We start from the raw sequence: 15124 nt of genomic DNA, 5'->3' as shown, positions 1-15124 counted from the left end.
TACTGAGCATAACGGCAGTTAAGTCTCTCAGTGTCCAAGAAAAGATAATGCCATTTGCAGCAACATGGACGGACCAAGAGATTATCACAGTAAGTGAAGGAAGTCAGGAAGAAAAAGACATATTATTTATATGTGAAACCTAAAACATGATACAAATGAAGGTATTCACAAAAAAGAAACAGACTCACAGACATAGAAAACAAAGTTTTCCTTACCAAAAGGGAAGGGGCAGTGGGTGGGGGGGCAGGGATAAACTAAACAGATACAACTACTACGTTTTGGAAAATAGTAGAATGGGAAATATCAAAAAGTACATATAAAACATGTTACATATATGTGTATACATATATACCAGAATCACTTTGCTGTACAACAGAACATAACACAACACTGTAAATCAACTGTACTTCAATAAAAGATGGTAACTTGTTACCAAAAAAAGGGAAGGCAATACCAGTGTGAACTCAGGTTCAGTATCTGTGTGCAGGCATAGGAATACAGATGCAATGTTTGCGTATGTGTATTTATTTTCTATGTGTCTACTGAAATGCCTGGGAGCAGCTGAGACTCTAGTAACAACTCTGCACACCTAGAACAAAGCTGGTTTCTACATACAATCTGCATGAAAGGGAACCAGAGCTTCCTGCAGAAAATGGCAAATTCCAGGGCTGGTGCACAGAGAATACCGTGTGTGTCAAGAAAGTTCACTCCGGTTTTCCCAAACTATCTGGCCAACCCAGTACAAGAGCCTGAAATATATTACTGTGAGAGAAAATAAGGAAATACTCAAAAGAGTGATAAGGACATGCCAAACACAGACGCTAGCTTTAAGAACAAAACCAACGGGACAGTGACTCCCCTTGCAGGCCAGTGGCTGAGATTCACTTTTCAGTGCAGGCGGTGGGGGTTCAATCCCTGGTCGGGGAGCTAAGCTCCCACATGCCTCGTGGCCAAAAACACCAACACATAAAACAGAAACAATACTGTAACAAATTAAAGACTTTAAAAAATGGTCCGCGTCCAAAGAAATAAATCTTAGAAAAAAACAGGATAATTTGAGCATCAATATAATGATGGATTATATACTAGTGAATAAAACAGGAATAAAGTCCATACAGGAATGCAGATTACAAATGAGGGAAAGAGAATGCCAGAATACAAGTGAAGGCTAAAAAAGATGAAGAAGCCATGTCATTTGGAAAGGGCATAGCAGTACTTTTTCCAAAAATGCATAATTTGAGTCTAGTCATGAGGAAACACCAAACATAAATTGAGGGACACTGCATAAGACAAGCACCTTGTAATCTCAAAAAAAAAAAAAAGTTAAGCTCCCAAACATCAAGGAAGGACTGTGAAAGAGCATAGCCTGGAAACCAACTAAATGCAGTGTATTATTCTTGACTGAAGCCTTCTGCTATGGCAGACATTACTAGGACAACTGCAAAACTTAAGTGGGTGTGAGGAAGTAGTGGGTGGTTTAACTGGGAGCTTTTTGTGCTGTTCCCACAATTTTCTGTAAGTCTGAAACTGTTTAAGGATGAAAAAATTAAGGTTCTTCGCAAAAATGCAAACATACAAAATTTATAACCCCAAAATTTAAGATACAAAATTATTTTAAAGTGGAGATAAATATTACCTTAAATGAATATCAAACAAGCAGAAGCAACCTTATTGACCAAAAAGAAATTTGAAAACAAAAACAAAACCAAAGGAAACCCCACAAAATGCCATCAACAAATAGGACTAAAATGCAAAAAAGCTGCAAAGAAAAACAAAAAAGTCACTTCAGGGTTCATAAATGCATCTCCTGCCACATACAAATTCTAACCTTAAGCTGTTCTAAGGCATAGCCTCACCAGCCCCTTTCATTCTCATCCAATTTTTAACCAATTTTGAGGTAACTTATCATGTTCTTCTAATCTGTTGGCAGATAAAACCCAGCTGATTTCTGTGATTTACTGCCAGACACTCTTAAGAATTCTGAGACAAATGTGGACTTTGTCATAGAGATGGAAGATGTCAATAACAACTCAGGATCCACTTCAAATATCCTTTGAGACTTAAGGTTGCAGCCCAACAAGCAGTCCTGGCAGACGCAGGCTTTAGGTGTGAAAGACCACTGACAGGAAGCCATCTACAGCTGGTGTAAGTGTAGAAGTGCTCAGTTTTCATCACAGAAAACCTAACAGTTGAAACACTGGAAAAAATTGGCGTGGCTCCTTGGGAGGCCAACCTCGCCAGGTACCTGAAGACCACATGGTCTGGAGAGAACACTACCTACAAACATCTGTAACTCATTCTGAGCCAGGTGAGGAGAGGACGAAAGCCTACTAGTGCAATTAGAAAGTCTGCGTGAGACAGGAGGCAGAAGTCTGTGCTCCAGCTACGCTGTGCCTTTGAAGGACCCATTAGCGTTCAGTCTCTGTCATAGTAAACTGAGCTCAATGGCAAAGATCATCACGTTCCCATTCCCTGTGGAATCCACAGCACCACATGTGAAACAAATTCGTCACCAGTGATGCTTCTTTGGTCCTCCTAGCCTCCTCTTCACAGTGCAAACCCTTCTTGAGGGACCAGGTTTATCATATTAACATATATTAACATATATGATAGGGAAGATCTTTTATAACCAATTTATCACTACTGGGTGTGCCTCCCCAAATGCTAGTGCACAGCGCCCTTCCCTAGCAAGTCCAAGCTTTGCTCCCTACCTCCCTGTCACCGTTGCTCCCAACTGCTCTCCCCCTCCCTCCAGGGTTCCGTCCACTCTTCCAGCTGTGGTTAAGATGCTCCCTCTTACGGACCCAAGTCTGATCCCAGGGCCCAAGGAGTCCCAGATGCATTCATTTGACTGTTCTGTTCTGTTCTGAGTCATCACTACACAAGGTGCTTCTGACACCGCTTAGTGCTGAATTTTGGACTTCTCTGGTGACTCAGATGGTAAAGACTCTGCGTGCAATGCAGGAGATTCAGGATTGACCCCCTGGGTCGGGAAGATTTCCCTTGGAGAAGGGGAATGGCTACCCACTCCAGTATGCCTGCCTGGAGAATTCCATGGTCAGAGGAAACTGGTGGGCCACAGGCCACGGGGTAGCAAAGGGTTGGACACAACTGAGAATAGCACTTTCTTATTCACTTGGTGCTTTATTTAGTTATCTTACTAAAGCACAAGAAATAGTATAGCAATAGCAAAGAATAATTTTAGACATCACATACATGCCGGACTAGCACACCAGGCGCTCCTCCCTTTGATAATGAATATGTGGGGGTGATACCACACCTCTGAAAGACCCCATGATGGTCACAAGCAAAGCAAACTGAAGTTAAGACCTCAAGAGGCCCAGAATGACAAATAAAAGGGGGAAAAGCGTCATAATTTAACATATGATAGGGCTGGGTGCAATCTAAGACGTGGATGGAAAGCTTTCTGTAAAGGGCCAGAAGGTATTTAGGTTTTGCTGGCCACAGTCTTTGTGGCAACTATTCAACAGCAAACCTCTTTAGCACAAAAGTAGCTGCTTATAGATAATATGTAAATAAAGGAGCATGGCTGTGTGCCAACAAAACTATTTATGGACGCTGGAATTCGAATCTTTCCGCCTTTTTGTAAACAAAACACTGAAAACTGTAAAGGCCATTCTTAGCTCATGGCTCATACAACAGGCAGTGAGCCAGATTTGGCTCATGAGACTGCAGTTTGCTGGCCCCTGGCTTAGAACAAAGTGGAACAAAAAGGACAGTGGGAAGTCAACTGGAAGAACACACTGTACCTGAGCCGCACAGGAGACAGTTCAGCAGAACACAGATGTGGTCAGGAAGGACTCCTGTAAACTGCTTGCTTTTGAGTACTTAGCTATCTCAGGCTGGCTGATGTTTAAAAAAAAAAAAAAAGAGGTTTGGAAAAGGGAGAACTCCCTGACATCTCTAAAGCCCCCATGAACTTTGATATATACATTCTAGGAAGTGTCCCATCTCTGTGTTGATGTTTTCACTGTGAACACAAACAGGAGACCCAATAAAACCGACCTAGTGCTGGGCATTCCACACCCTAATTCACCACCAACAAAGAAAGCAGAAGGATCAGTGATGGGGCACTGTCCATTTCCAATCTAAGATTCTATACGGTAAAATCATTTTAAAAAATGAGAAATGCCATGTTGGATATATTGAAAATATTTTATAATTAATTCTCTAGAATCCTAGCCATCGAGTACAGGAGAAAAAAAATCATATGGTGGAACACTTCAGTATTTTTAAACAATGTAAAAATATATTTGACTAGACGGCAGTAAGAATTTAACAAGTATAAACTTAAGCTTCTTCAGGTCTTCCACAGAGCAACTAAACAATCAACAGATTTCAAGAAACAGATGACAGAATACCTCCAACGCAAAAATTCCGAAGTCATGTAGCCACTTAAGAGATTTACCAAAATGTTTGTAAATTAAAAGATAACAGCAAAAGGCCACATAAAGCCTATTTCTTTCATGGTGTCATGGCTGATTCTTTCCACAGATAAACAGAGCACTGCAAAGAATGGCCAAACGTGGCCTGAGCTGTCTTCTGCTGATTATTAATCCCACTATTTGTAGTTTTGCTGTCCAAGGACAAAAGCTCCATGTGATCGAACACCTCCTGCTGTCACTTTCCAGAGAAAAGAAGAGGTGGCTGCTGGTTGTTTTTTTCTCTCCTTTTCTAGTTTTCACTATGCTCTAAGCAATTAAGTAGCAGATAAAATATCGTGAAAATAAACGAATACTCCATTATCTCACCAGAAATGCCATCCCTCTTCCCAACTCATTGCTCTACCTCGAAAGATGAACATATTTACAAATCCTCATTTTATTCTGAGACATTTTTGCACAATCCATTATAAAACATACAGGTAATACAAAGTCCAAAGGTCTTGTTGTGTTTATGGAATAAACACATGAAGATTAAACTACATGATTAACATGGGAAAAAAAATCATAATTTTGTTTATTTTCATAAGAGATAGGTTATGAGTGCATGATGTAAAAGCTTAAAAGTCATCACCAAACTGTGCTAAGGATTAAGAGATTATGTAGGATAAAATCTGTGCAAATTCATCTTCTTAACTCAGTATAAGATGGTAGAAAAAAAATTATTTCTTTAGTCTTTTTAATACTCAGGAAGAGAGCTGAAAAAAATAAAACAAGTAGACACACCTGCCCCCTCTTCATGATCAAATAACAATGCCAACAAAGGAGATTCCAAAGAAAAAAGCTGAGATGAAAAAAATCCAAATAAAAGCCAACATTGCTATTAAGATTTTTCTTTTAATATGCCATGAGATATCTTGATTGTATATTTTCCAAAGTACTATTCCAGCTGCATCTCCCAACCCTTCCAAAAGATTTTGCCAGTCTTTCCAATGCAATAAAAGATGCTGGATTGTAGTTCTGTCCACCTTCTCTTTTCAAAAGCAAAATAATCCTAACAACTTTAATGGTCATACATTCTTATCTAATAAGGAAAAAACATTTACAAATATCAGAAACCCAGTTTTGAGACATTTGCATTAATCTTGAACTGAATCAGCATTTTGTGGGTTTTAAAAAAGGCAGCAGTTGGAATTCACGACTTGCTGACAAACACATTTCTGCTGAGGGAAGGGGAAGACAGGGAGAGTGAATGCTGCATTTCTTCATTGGCCCCAAAGTGCTAACTCCACAAAGGGATACATTAAAAGCAAACATGCAACCGTGGTTTTTATAACTTTTTACTGCAATATAACAATGAAGTAAACAGTAATTAGGCAGCTACCAATTTACCCCCCAAAATAAACCAAAAAAAAATGTAAACAGAAAAATAACTCTGCCTATACTTGTACAGCTTCGCAAATCATGTTAGAAGGGTCTCACATTCAATGATCAAGAAATTTAAAATAGCAGTTAATTATTTTCATCTTAAGAAAATGTTCCCCCATCTCCCCCCTTCAACCCCAAGTATTATCATGAAAGAATGGGCTTTCTTACACATTAATTTTATACTTATTTGAAGCAGCAACAATAACCATCAATAATTTGGCATTTCTGTTTACAGTCACTCCCATTTTTTTCCCCCAATTTCACAAAGCCATTATCCAGTGTTGCCATAAAATAGGGACTGTAGATTCTAGGTAGCAAAGATTCTTTCTGAAACCAATGTTAAGTCAAAGAAATATAAAGCAGGGCATTACACTAAATTTCTGGATCTAGTACACTAAAAAGAGTGAAACATAGGAAAAGTTACCTACTGTTTTATAGAAGAAATAAAGACCTGCAAAAGCTGATTTTTGGTTGTATAATATTTTACACACTGTGTGGATTTGCGGCATCTGCTAACTGAAGCAGACATGCACTGTATTTATCCCTGCCCTATATCCTAGATCCCTCCCTCCCCACCCCCAACAATCTACTACCTTATACCAAGTATTGTGGATATGAGCCCAAGTCATCCCAGACAATCCAGTGAACAAAGTTAGTGTAATGCACTGGTGTGAAGTGTGAGATTAAAAAAAAAGTCCCTTTCAATCTTCATCAAAGTTTTGCTGTAGAAGAAAATTGGCAGCCAAGTTCTCATTCTTCTCACAAGCAAAATATGCTTGTATCACAAGTCCTTCAGGAAATCCTAATGCCTTTAACTGCAAGAAAGAAAGAAAACATATTATGAGGTCATCATTGTTTGAAAACATACTATAAGGGATGCAAAAAACCTTGAGAATTTTACATGAATTCATCCCTGATTATGGAGCTGCTGTCCAATTCAAGGATCTAGATAGAACTTTGGAGAAGGCAATGGCACCCCACTCCAGTACTCTTGCCTGGAGAACCCCATGGACAGAGGAGCCTGGTGGGCTGCCGTCCATGGGGTCGCACAGAGTTGGACACGACTGAGCGACTTCGCGGTAGCAGCAGCAGATAGAACTTGGGGCCCTTTCCTGTAACCACTTACAAAATTCTTTGCTCCTAGTTAAAATTTTGATGCTAAATAGATACTTTGATAACACTCACTGGCATTAATACTAAACGTTAGCTGCTGTGGTAGTTTAAAAATAAATGACCCTACAGAAATCTGTAAATCAGATGGCTTTTAGTACATAAGTGGTGAAGCTATGGATGAGAGCAACCGGAGGTGGAGGTGAGTTTAACTACCTAATCCAATTATTTGTTTAAAAAAAAAAAAGCCATATCCTTAATTAGGGTCAATCTTAACCTCCTTGCTTTATGAAACACTTCATACTACAAAAACGAGCGGTCAATTATTAGTAATATTACATGACATACTTTTGAAATCAAGACATACAATATTGTTTTTATCTGCTTAATTTTTATAGCATTTTAAAAGGTGATATGATCCATTTAATTTTATTTTCCTAGTCTATTGAAAATCACTTGCAACTCAATAATCACTGCTTTTAAAAGCCTTTAAATACACTCAGGTGAATTAATCTAATTCCCCAGGTGCCATACATTTGTCCCTTGCATTAGACTCTATCAAGAAAGGGCCTTTAAAAACTAGGCAAAACTCCTAATTCAGCATGATTATACTCATCCATATAAGGACAAGAAACTCAAAAATGATTTTGTTACTTAGGTCTTGTCCACATTAAAGCTGGGCTAGCTGAAGTAAAAGGTAAACAGGGCACAATCCAACTGTATATGCTTTACAGTAAGACACACATTTAGATTCGGAGACACAGTATGCTGAAAGTGAAAGGACGGAAAAGGACACGCACCATGCAAACCATCACAGAGAGAGCTCAAGTGCTATATTAATATCACACAACAGACTTTAAGATTAAAAGTGTTACTAAAACAAAGACATTTTATGATGATAAAACAATCAAAAAGACTTCATTATAAACAAACAGAACAACAAAGCCCCCAAATACATTAAGCAAAAACTGACAGACTTGAAGGGAAAAATGCAACAATAGCTGGAGACGTCAATATCCCCAAGTTCTATAATAGATAAGAGAAGGCAGAAGACAAGCAAGTATAAAACCTGAAAAATACTATAAACCAACCAGACCCAACAGACATTTACAGAACACCGAACAACGGCAAATTATACACCTTCTCAAGGATACACAGAACAGTCTCTAAAGACCATGTCAGGCCACAAAACAAGCCCCAACGAATTTATAAGGATTAAAGTTACACAAATTATGTTCTCTGACCACAATGGAATGAACTTAGAAATCAATAAAAGAAGGATATTCGGAAAATTCATAAATGTGGAAATTGATAAAACCCTAAAAAACCTACAGATCAAAAAATGACAAAATCAGAAAATACTGAGATAAATGAAAATAAAATGTCAATACACTAAAATTTATGGCATGTTGCTGTAGCAGTTCTTGCAGAAGTTTCTACTTGTAAATATCTACAGGTATAACTCAGAGATACTGCAGGTTCGGTCACAGAATACTGCTATAAAGCGAATATGGCAATAAACCAGGTCACAAGAATTTTTGATTCTCCAATGCATATAAGTTATGTTTACACTATACTGTAGTCTGTTAGGTGTGCAGCAGCATGACATCTAAAAACCAATGTATATACTTTAATTTAAAAACACTCATTGTCAAAAGTAACCATCATCTTGACAGTCAAAAACCTTCAATTGGTAAAAAAGAAATTAACTGCAAAATGTAACGGAGAGAGGCACAATAAAACAAGGCATGCCTATGTAATAAGAGATAGTAAACCAATAATCTAAGTTCACCTTAAGAAACTAGGGGGAAGAAAAAGGGGAAACTAAAGCAAACTGAAGGAGATAAAATAGAGACTAGAAAAACACAGACTCAACAAAACCAAAAACTCTTGCTTTTTTTCCCTTTACTGAATTGACAAGAAAAAAAAAATCTGAGAATTCAAATGACTAAAATCAGAAATAAATGTGGGAACATTATTATTACTTTGTATAGAAATGAAAGCAACAATAAGGGAATACTAAGAACACCTGTATGCCAACAAATTAGACAACATATATGAAACAGACAAATTTCTAGAAAAACAAAAACCACCCTGACTCAAGGAAAAAAAAAAACAGAAAACCTGAACAAGTCCTATGACAAGAGACTTAATTAGTAATCACAAAACTTCCTCAAAAGCCAGGCCCAGATAACTTCATTGGTGAACTGTACCAGCAATTTAAAGAAAAATTAACACCAATTCTTCATTAACTCTTCCAAACGAGAGAAGAGAATAGAACTCACTCCATAAGACCAGTACTAGCCTGACACCAAAATCAGACCAAGACACCACAAGAAAACTACAGACCAATACTCCTTACGCATGGAGATGCAGAAATCCTCAACACATCACTAGCAGACCAACTCCAGCAACATATAAAGAGCACTGAACACCACGACCAGAGGATTCACCTCAGGAATCCAAGGCTGAGCCAACACAGAAAAATCAGTCAGCACAACAAAGCATATTGACAGAAAAAGGGGCACAGTCACATGATCATCTCAACACACAATCTGACAAAACCTCACATCCTTTGTGATAAAAACATCCAATGTAATAGAAATAGAAGAGAACTTCCTCAACCTGATAAAAGGAATCTAATGAAACCCACAGCTAACATCAAACTTAATGGTGAAAGACTTAATATTTCATTTTCCTCTACTATCTAGAACAAGATAAGCATGTTGGCTCTTATCACTGCTATTCAATAATAGAGGAGGTTCTAGCAGGACAATGAAGCAAGTAAGTATATATGTAAATAATAATAAACAAAAGACATCTGAATTGAAAAAGAAGTAAAACTATGTCTACCTTCAAATGATCTTACATACAGAAATCTTAAGGAACACAAACAAATTAAGATTTAACAACTGAGTTCAGGAAGGCAAACAAAATTGAGTTTTGGTATACAAAACTGCATGATACACAAAATTGTATCTCCATATAACAATGAACAATCCAAAAACTGAAATTAAGAAAACAATTCTAGGGACTTCCCCAATGGTCCAGTGGTTAAGACTCTGTGCTTCCAATGCAGGGGTCATGGGTTTGATTCCTGGTTAGGGAACTAAGATCCCATATGTGTTGGTGTGGCCAAAAATAAATAAATAAATAAAAAGAACACAATTCTATTTGTAACAGTGTCAAAGAATAAAAATAAGTATTTTCAATAAACGGTGCTGGGCAACTGGATATCATATAGGCGAAACATATCAATCTAGACTCCTACACCTCACACTATAAACAAAAAATTAACTCAAATGGAGCACAGACATTTTTCATTACGTAAATGTAATAAGAGCTATAAAAACTCTTTGGGGAAAACACAGGCTCAAGTCCTCTGACCTTGGGTAAGGCAATGTTCTCTTGTACAACACCAAAAGCAGAAGCAACAAAAAGAAAATTTCTCCAACACAGAAATCAAGAACTGACAGTCTCAAAAAAAAAAAAAAAAAGTTGCTATAGAACAAGTGAGGCAATTGTCTACTGTCATTTCTATTATTTGAGGGGGTAAAACAGCACAATATATAAAGTATCTTTTAAGAAATACTAGTTATAAACCTTGAACACTTATATGCTTATGTCATAAAGACAAAGCTCAGATGCTTTTCTAAGTATTAAGTTATTTAATATGCAATTTCTCTGATTTCTACCTCAAAACACTCTGTAAGATAAGACAGGGCAAGCACTATGATTCTCTGTTTACATGGGGCCCAGAGCAGACGACTGACTAGTCACCGTATCATAGAAACCAGGTTACTGCACTGGCACGACCTGTACAGGCTGACCTGGTAAGGGTGAAAGAGAATCAAAGTATCAGGTTCTGATATTCACTATACATATTGTATATAATTCACACACATATATTTACATTTAGAGACAACAGTGAAATAAAATTTGAAATATAAATTTAAAAAAGGATAATCTTGAATTGAGCATATACTTTTTTCCTCTTGAATTTTAAAACATCAATGAAATCTTTAGCTTGATTTATTTATAACAATTTCATGCTAGACTGGTATTTAATGCTGGTCCTTGGGCTTCACAAAGAACACAATGGAGAGTAGGGCTGAGAAGAGACTGTCTCCACTGCAATCCCTACATGAATAACGCTCTATTTGACTCTGCTCAATAGGAGCTATCCTCCACGATGGAAATACTCTATAGTCTAGGCTACCCAATGCAGGAGCCACTAGCCCCAGTGACTACTGAGCATTTGCAACATGGCTAGTGTGACTAGAACTGAATTTTTAAGTTTTACTTAAACTCACCCTTTCTATAGCTTCTTTTTCCTGAGGCGTTACTTGAATGTAGTTCATATGACCACCTCCAGCTTCTGCGATTCCTCCACTGCCACCTCCTCCCCCTCCTCCTTGACCACCAGCTTCTTGAACTGGTTCATTTAACATCTGAATAAAATGCTCCTGATGTTGGCTAATTTGCTGCAGTGATTTAAAGAACAAAAGAACAACACGTTGATATAAAGTACCTCCAGGAAAATAAGAACTCTAATACAAATAAAAAGGAAAGCTACAACTCTGCAATTGCATTATTTTAGAATGATTCTGGGTTAGTTGGTCTTTGGAAGGATGTAATTTCTTGTACATTAAAGAAACTCAGTATTTCTGAAGGAGGTAAACAGTGAAAAATTAAAAGAATTCAATTTCTCTTTCAGAAACACTCCATTCCCCCATTACTATTAAAAAAACTACTTGATGGCTAAAAGAAAAATTATATTAATGTCTATCTATTTTTATCTTCCACAACTAGCAGGCACTAGAATGCTACACAAAACTCAAATACTTCATGGCCTGAGCACTAAGACAAGCCCACAGGGGTATTTTCTAGGAGGCACTGCACCTCTAGTAATAAGCTTGAGAAAGAGAGATTTAGAAAATTAAACATCTCTTTTTGCAAGAGTTTCTCATGTTCTTTAATAAAGTGTTTCCCAAACTTAGTATTTGACTAAATTAACCCCACCCCACCCGCAATTCTCTTTTTATCAGTACCTCTATAACATTCTCCTGAGGGTAGCTTGGAAGAACAGTTTATACACCTGGTAGAGGGGAAGGAGTGCCCATTGACTTCTACAAAATGTAATACATCCTAACCATTTTTGAAACTGATTAAACAGTCACCTGAAGTAACTGAGGATTTTCTCGACCTATCTGTTGTAGCAATGCTGGAAGCAGGGAAGGATTCTGTTGAATAATTTGCCTCATCTGTTGAAACTGAGGCTGATTCCGTAAAAATTCAAGAGGGTGTCCTAAAATAAACAGGGATATTTTTAAACAATAACAAACATAATTTAGACAGCAAACACTGTGAAGAAAAAAAATGATTTGAGTTCTAAGATGTATATAAAATGAAGTAAGTAATGACAATCTTCAAATTGTACCAACTTGCAAGTCTTACACTGCAGAAATTATTCCTACTAGCTCAGGTAGAGAGTGGGTTTGCCAGGTGGTACTAGTGGTAGAGAACCTGCCTGCCAATGCAAGAGACATAAGAGAGGCAGGTTCAACCCTGGGTGGGGAAGATCCCCTGGAGGAAGGCATGGCAACTCACTCTAGTATTCCTGCCCGGAGAATCCCATGGACAGAGGAGCCTGGCGTGCTACGGTCCATGGGGTTGCAAAGAGTCAGACACGACTGAAGCAACTCAGCACAGCACACAATGTAGAGAAAACAGAACACTCAAAGAAGGAAGTTTTCCTACAACTGCCTTGGGCACTCGATTTATCAAATAATACTGAGAACCTGTGCCCTGCATATACTCTATAAAAAGTATTAAAAGTTGTTTCTGATGCACAAAAATTCCTAAGAAATATATATACCAAAACTAAGAAACACAAAAAAACCTACCCTCTTTAATTGTATACAAAAGAATTATGCTTTTGAGGTTACGAAGATTAGTGAGAATTTTCTGATGTACATTCTTATCTCCTGAATTATTCAAGACAATCATTCAAATTAAAATGGCCACAGATCAGGGTTATTTACTCTTCTTTGTGTAACACTAGTTTTACAGAAGAAAACAAGACTCAGAAACTAAGTTATCCAATAAGTGCCACTGAACGGGACAGTACCCCAAACCTGAACCACAGCTCTGCTTCCTCCATTTCCATGCTGAATCTCAGGAAATGAAAGCTTATCCTCTGGGAGACTGTACACAAAGTGCTTAGGGATTTTTATGAACCAGAACTGACTGCCATAATTAGAGCTAGGAAATACATAAAGGAATGATCTCTTCAAAATTAACAGTTTGAATTACTTTATCAATTTTACAGAAGAAAGAATGAAAGTGAACATTCCCAGGCCTCTCACAGGCTCTAGGCTTTGCTTTCTAGTCAAACCTTTGCCAACCCAAGTGTGGGTGCTAGTCAGTAAAGATACTTGAATTCAAGCTTTGCTCTCACCTCTAGATATAAGATATTAAATATACTAGGTTTCATTTTCTTGGTTCTATAATAACCATTAAGATCCTACTGGCTTTGGAATTATATTTTATGATATTTATAGGCAGAGAAAGAGACAAGGTGCGCAAACTATTCCGAATGGCTTCGGAATATAACACCAAATGCAAGCTGGGAAGCATCTCTTCCTTAGAATGAGCTAAACAGAATATGTCCTTTACCAAAACTGCAGAGATGAAGTTTAATATAAGAGTATCTTTTATATCCACGTAGTATAGTTTCTTCTGGGCCTTTCTCTAACACTAAAAGAGATTTTAAGAATTATGATGCTCTGAGAATGAACCTCACCTCAAAAGTACTTCAGGTTAAATTATTTTACACTGAAGACTCATAGCCATTTCTTCCCCATCAAAAGATGCCACTTTACCTCCAGAACTTGTTGTTGTAGTTGTTGCTGTCGTAGTTGCTGCGGCTGCAGCCACTGAAGACTGAGGAGCCCCAGTACTAGCTGCTGGAGGGGGGTCAACCACAGCCTGACTTTCTCGATCTCCAGGAATTCCCTGTAACATAATTCCCAAGCTTTAGAATAGCTCATCATTCAAAGTTAGTTAAATACTACACAGAATAAGAGACTTTATAAGTCTATTCAATATCCTTGTCTAATTTCTAAAAGCATCAAACAGATGTCTGCTTCATTCAAAGCAAAGGATAAAGACAAACAAAATCTGCACATATTCAAGATCAGAAATGGCCTCAATGTGGTATGGATGGATACACATTGCTATTATACACAGCAGCACTGCCCAACAGAACTCACCATTTTGGAACACCTCTATATTTATGTTGTCCAATAAAAATACCCATTACAAGTAGCTACTGAGACCTTGAAATGTGGCTAATGGTACTAAGACACTTAAAAAAGAGTTAAGTATTAACTTACTTATACTTATTAGTACTCAAAAGCTACCCAACTAGAGAGTGTAGATGTAAGACATAAAGGAATTTTATTAATTAAAAAAAGTCATGAAATGATGTTTATACAGCAACACATATTAATATCTAACACCAAAGTATCAGGCAAGATCCTAAACTTACATATAATACTGTCTAACACTAAAAAGCTAATTATTTAAAATTTCAAAATATCAACACAAATCTTATTAGGACATATCTGACTTTTTAGTTCAGTGGTTAAGACTCCACACTTTCACTGCAAAGGGCATGGGTTCAATCCCTGGTCAGGAAACTAAAATCCCACAAGCTGTGTGGTATGGCCCAAAGGAAGAAAGAAAGAAAAAAGTAAATGGGTATAAAAGAATCTTCAAGTTTTGGGTGATGATTTTTCTAAGTTTGTGACATTATCTTCTGAAATTGTTATAACTTAAAACTGCACTAAGATTTTTGGAATACCCTATTTTGATAAAAATGATTTATAAGACTTCTCACATATAGCTATCAAATTATGTAATCTTTATAGGTTTTGGAAAGGGAATACAGGAGAAAATAACTGCATATAAATATGAGATGGTACTAGTAATCACTTCCACTTCCCAGTAAATTAGAGGCCAAAATCACAAACATATAGAGAATGAAGGACACTAAACAGCAGGATAATAATTGCTGTATTAGATGTTCCCTCTAGGCACTGCGAACCACCCAATTCAAACCCTTAAATGAGGAGCTATCAAGTGTGGACAAACTATATACAGATCAAGGGTCCAAAAGC

At 37.4% G+C, this 15124-nt stretch overlaps 1 protein-coding gene across 4 annotated transcripts in view; it reads right to left on the bottom strand.

Annotated features, from left to right (window-relative positions):
* Window positions 1-4824: 4824 nt before the first annotated feature.
* Window positions 4825-15124, bottom strand: part of RAD23B (RAD23 nucleotide excision repair protein B) — a 44639-nt gene continuing 34339 nt past the window's right edge. For 3 of the 4 annotated variants that reach the window (XM_086315824.1, XM_086315823.1, XM_086315822.1), the window contains 4 exons: window positions 13826-13958; window positions 12122-12249; window positions 11255-11425; window positions 4825-6646 (listed from right to left, as the gene is read on the bottom strand). In XM_086315824.1, coding sequence (XP_086171950.1) covers window positions 6533-6646; window positions 11255-11425; window positions 12122-12249; window positions 13826-13958 — 546 coding nt within the window. In that variant the 3' untranslated portion in view covers window positions 4825-6532. The remainder of the gene's footprint in view (window positions 6647-11254; window positions 11426-12121; window positions 12250-13825; window positions 13959-15124) is intronic. The other variant, XM_086315825.1, reaches the window with a different exon arrangement.

The sequence above is a fragment of the Bos grunniens genome, chromosome 8 (genome assembly GCF_055505025.1).
Source record: "Bos grunniens cultivar Pamir isolate PY7600 chromosome 8, Bosgru_T2T1.0, whole genome shotgun sequence".
Lineage (NCBI taxonomy): Eukaryota > Metazoa > Chordata > Mammalia > Artiodactyla > Bovidae > Bos > Bos grunniens.
The sequence above is the reverse complement of the archived record's forward strand: the minus strand, read 5'-3'. Positions and strand labels throughout refer to the sequence as shown.